This window comes from Cebus imitator, unplaced genomic scaffold, assembly GCF_001604975.1.
Source record: "Cebus imitator isolate Cc_AM_T3 unplaced genomic scaffold, Cebus_imitator-1.0 Scaffold778, whole genome shotgun sequence".
Lineage (NCBI taxonomy): Eukaryota > Metazoa > Chordata > Mammalia > Primates > Cebidae > Cebus > Cebus imitator.
Window position 1 is genome coordinate 145,141 of NW_016108093.1, and position 5,182 is coordinate 150,322.

The 5,182-nt window shown below is 47.3% G+C and overlaps 1 protein-coding gene across 2 annotated transcripts in view; it reads right to left on the bottom strand.

Annotated features, from left to right (window-relative positions):
* Window positions 1–281: 281 nt before the first annotated feature.
* The window catches only part of SLC9A7 (solute carrier family 9 member A7), a 153,360-nt gene continuing 148,459 nt past the window's right edge, over window positions 282–5,182 (bottom strand). The window contains exon 16 of one of the 2 annotated variants that reach the window (XM_017519821.2): window positions 282–1,787. In XM_017519821.2, coding sequence (XP_017375310.1) covers window positions 1,536–1,787 — 252 coding nt within the window. In that variant the 3' untranslated portion in view covers window positions 282–1,535. The remainder of the gene's footprint in view (window positions 1,788–5,182) is intronic. The other variant, XM_017519820.1, reaches the window with a different exon arrangement.

The following is a 5,182-nucleotide window of genomic DNA, read 5'->3' on the forward strand; positions in this document are numbered from 1 at the left end:
GTTTCGCTCTGTCCCCCAGGCTGGAGTGCAATGGCACGATCACGGCTCACTGCAACCTCTGCCTTGCAGGTTCAAGCGATTCTCCTGCCTCAGCTTCCAGAGTAGCTGGGACTACAGGCACACGCCACCATGCCCAGCTAATTTTTGTATTTTTAGTAGAGACGGGGTTTCACCTTATTGGCCAGGCTGGTCTCAAACTCCTGACCTCGTGATCTGTCCACCTCAGCCTCCCAAAGTGCTGGGATTACAGGTGTGAGCCACCACGCCTGACCGAAAACCTAACTTTCAAATCACACCCATATGTTAAGCTGGTGCAGCAGCCTCCCCAGAGACAAGGAAAATGACCCTTCTCTGCACAGCACTCAGTGGCGTAAAGACACCCGGATTTCTAAGCTTATAGAAGACAGAACTTTCTAGTGGGTTGAAGATATTTAATGTTCCATTGACTTCCCTCTGATTCCTCAGGTGGCCACTGAAATCTCATGCGTTCGTCAGCTCAAATTTTGGGATTTTACCCAGTCTTGAGACTACTAACTCGTTATTTCTTTGCAGTTAATCTTTTGCACTGAGATTTCTTTCCCTCTGAATTCTAGTCTGGTGCCTTGTAGGTTTCTTGCTGCCTTCTCTTCCCCAGATAATAGCATCCTAAAAAATTTGGTGTTATTTCTAAACCCACAGTAGATACTTCCATCCTAGTGATTATTTCCTAGGCTGTCAGTTCATATGGCAGCCCTCAAAAGTTGAATGCTTTTTGCAGTGATACCATCATCAGTTTCTAAATACCTCCTTTCCTCAGATTAATTAAAAAATAAGAGTATTACACTATTTGCCTTTGGTTTTAAACATTTCTTAACTACTTCTTTATGGACATCGCCAGAGAAGGAACTGTAATGCTTTGTTCCATGTTGAAATGTTCATGGATGTATTTTCAAATCTTCAGTCAAGAAGAAACACAGGTAGCATAAAAGTCAGGAATCCTGATATGAGGTTGCAGTCATGCAGCCTTCGCTGCTAGAGCCTTCACTCAAATTGCTTTTCCATGTTTCCATTTAACACCAGTTTCCCATAATCCTTGGAGTTCCAATCTCAATTGCCTTCCTTCTCGATCCTTCTTGCAGCCTGTTCTCCCCTAATTTGATATTTCTATGGTCAGTTTGACTTGCACTGCTGTGTACTGAGATGCAGCCTCTCATGGGAGGAAGCCCCCCCGCCAGCACCTGCCCTGCCTTGCTCAGATACTGCAGGTGAATGAATTAAGAGACCATTAAAGCATGCTATTTTTTGTTTAACTCTGAAACAGCGTACTACTATGTGAAAAAAGTGGGAATAGGTCTACGTTTGTCTGAATTTAGAGACTTTTGCCTCACCATCTGCATCATGAGTTAAATTTTAAGTGTTATGATAGCTTCAGACTCCGATAAAATAGAAGAGTTAGTTCAATCTAGTCACTGCCCCACCTCAAACAACACAAGGGCTTACAGCCGTCGTCACCCCATTGGGAGCCTACCCCCTTGCGCCAGGGTTTGGGGGGAAAGTCAAGCATTATCTTCCAGAGGAAACACTAGGCGGGTGCCCCGGCTCGAAACCTTCTGATCTCCCATTCCCAGGTCTCGCTCCAGCACTTCCTCTGAGCTGCTCTTTGTTCTCCGGCTGCCCTCCAGACTTGTGGAGCCGGTGTGCGAACCTGAGGAGCCATTTGCAGTCACTGTGCTGTCCCCGTAGGTCAACGTGAGGTCGCCTTCAGTCAGGATGAAATCAGAGTCTTCCTCTCTCAGTGGCTCTTGGTTCTGAAAAGTGCAACCAACAAGAACAAAAATGAGAGGCTGGAATCTCCCAGGGTTGGCACCATCCCCAGCCGCAATCCCAACTCCTCATCTGAAAACTCGGGATTATGAAACTTGCCTGCCTTGAGCCACTAGCGTGGTAACTGTAAACTGTAGAGGGCCACGCACGGTTGCCAAGACCAGGACTTAGAATACTGAAAACAGTTCTGATTTCAAATGTCTGACAGCTTGGAGTTAGTGACAAAGGGAAGAAAGGGAGACCAGCCTGGATTTCCAGCTTCCCAATCAACATACAAAGAAAGGTCAGAGTAGCGTTATTGGGCGAACATTGCAAATAGGTTTCAGGTACTATCTTCTCTGGGCAGGCCTTCTGGGTGGGCCTCCTGCCCTATGCAAACCATCCCCAACCCATCTTGTTTACACTAGAACTATTCTGTGTCATAGACAGCAATTCAGGGAAGAGGACAAGCCATAATTAGGATTTCCTCCCTGTTTCCCCAGTCACCTCCCCACAGGAAAGCCCTCATAGGAAGCCCGCCCACTACATCCTCAGGTGGATGAATCAAATGATCCAGGGAGAGCAAGGCTGCAACCACTTGAACTATCAGATGGTGGCGAGAGTGTCGGAGACAGCATGAGGTCACACAGGACCTTCTACCTCCAATGGGTTTAACCAGCAAAAGGGAGGGCCACGACCCAGATCCCCCACTGCACTGAGGCCTATCAAGTACTGTGCACCGACTTCTAGAAGGGCAAACAGTGTCGAATACGCTGGGTACACTGATTTTTTCTCTCCTGTTTCCCACCAACCCTTCAAAGCTTATCCAAAGTCCTGCATCCTCTATGAGTCAGAGCCTCCAAGGCACCGAACTGGCCTCCCTGAGCCCCTCAGGGCCTCTGCGCAGTCACACTGCCCAAAGCCATGGGCAGATTTCCCCAGGTCAGTCTCTGGACTCCCCATCTAGATGACAAACACCAAAGGGCAATGAGCTTGTTCTCCACGCCTTGGCACCTTCCTCAATGGTGCTTACCTCATAGTAGGTGCTAAGTGAATGCCGGGTAAATGCACCAGCTAGGGAAGACTCGTGGGTTGAGTTTCCTCTCCCAGACTATTTCTGCACTCATTGGTGACGATCACATACTTGTTGTCTGCATTCTCAGTGATATTAACTTCACACACTGTCCACAATGTGACTCCACTTAACCAATGCTTCAGCATTTTTAACAGGCAAGCATACAACTCCTCTCACTTGCTGCCTCAAATCCCCACTGGAATGAAGCAGGGTGCAAATGCCCAGTGAGATTAAAATCCTGTACTCAGGCAGATGTTTAGAGCACAGTTCTAAAACTTGCTCTTAACTCCCAGATTTCCATTTTTTTAAACAGAGTCTTGCCTCTGTCGCCAGGCTAGAGTGCAATGGCGCGATCTCAGCTCACTGCAACCTCCACCTCCCAGGTTCAAGCGATTCTCCTGCATCACCCTCCCGAGTAGCTGGGATTACAGGTACTCACCACCATGCCTGGCCAACTTTTGTATTTTTAGTACAGACGGGGTTTCACCATGTTGGCCAGGATGCTCTCGATCTCCTGACCTTGTGATCCATCCGCCTCAGCCTCCCAAAGTCTTGGGATTACAGGTGTGAGCCACTGTGCCAGGCCAATTTCCTCCTCTTTACCAATGTTTAGAAAGTCCTGAAACTCAATCTGATCTACTGTAGCTTTTTTTTTTTTTTTTGAGACGGACTTTCACTCTTGTCACCCAGGCTGCAGTACAATGGCGAAATCTCGGTTCACTGCACCCTCCCCCTCCCGGGTTCAAATAATTCTCTTGCCTCAGCCTCCTGAGTAGCTGGGATTACAGGTGCCTGCCACCATGCCTGGCTAGTGTTTGTATTTTTAGTAGAGATGGGGTTTCATCATGTTGGCCAGGCTAGTCTCAAACTCCTGACCTCAGGTGATCCTCCCGCCTCAGCCCTGCAAAGTACTGGGATTACAGGTGTGAAGCACTGTGCCCAGCCAGTAGCTTTCTTAACAGCAAATGACATCATGTCCCTCATCTGAGCTTCCAACTCCCAGGGAATCTACCTTCCCTGTCTCGGCATATCCGAGTTCTCCCATTCATACATGTGCTACATAATGTTTTTGTTCATCTCTGTCAAGATCTCTCTGTCAGGGCTCTTGGCTCCTAATTTTCAGGGAAATGGTCCTGGCACATATTTTACTGCTTCAAGGTTTGGAGCCATGGAAGGACAGAGGCAAACATAGGATAACTGCAGGTAGGGGTAATTCTGCAAATGAAGGAAAGCTCACCACAGCACCACAGAGGAAACTCTGGGCATGAACTGTGATGTGGTTGGCTTTCACTCTGCAGAGGGAAGCAGGGCCTAAATTCACTGATAGGAGAAAACAAGACTGGACGTCAGCCTGTTCCATGTACAAAGCTCCCAAGCCCAGACACAGAACCCAAGGAAAGGTCATTCAGAAACAAGGCCATAGTAAAACCCATGGAGAGGCCAGGTGTGGTTATTCACATCTGTAATCCGAGCACTTCGGGAGGCTGAGGTGGGCGGATCACTTGAGGTCAGGAGTTTTGAGAACAGCCCGCTCAACATGATGAAACCCCATCTCCACAAAAAATATGAAAATTGCTGGGTGTAGTGGCATGGCCTGTAATCCCAGCTACTTGGGAGGCTGAGGCATGACAACTGCTTGAACCCAGGAGGCAGAGGTTGCAGTGAGCCAAGATGACACCATTGCATTCCAGCCTGGGTGACAGAGCAAGACTGCCTCAAAAAACAAACAAAAAGAAAAACAGCCCATGGAGAGTGATTCTGACATCAAAGCCTAATAATGTTATATGCAGATGATGAAATCAATCTGCTCCCTTGAATTCTAGATGATAGCATCAACACAAGTTTGTTAGGCTGAAGGTCTGTAAGGTCTGTATAATCATATAACTAGTTGTGCAGTTAAGTCTGCTATGAAAATGCAGTGAAATCACTGTGAAAACACCTGCAAACAACAGTGTTTGGCAGTGTGTGCATTTTAAATAACGAGAAGTCATTTTCAAAAGTGAAAGAACATTGTTAGGAAGGTGAATACCAAACCTAAGTGGTTTAATGTTAGTGGAAATAATTACGGATGAACATCTTAGAAATCTCCAGATAGGCCAGGCGCAGTGGCTCATGCCTGTAATCCCAGTGCTTTAGGAGACTGAGGCAGACAGATCACAAGGTCAGGCCTAGTTTGAGACCAGTCTGGCCAACATGGTGAAACCTCGTCTCAACTAAAAATACAAAAATTAGCCAGGTGTGGTGGTGGGTGCCTGCAATCTCAACTACTCAGGAGGCTGAGGTAGGAGAATTGCTTGAAACCAGAAGGCAGAGGTTGCAGTGAGC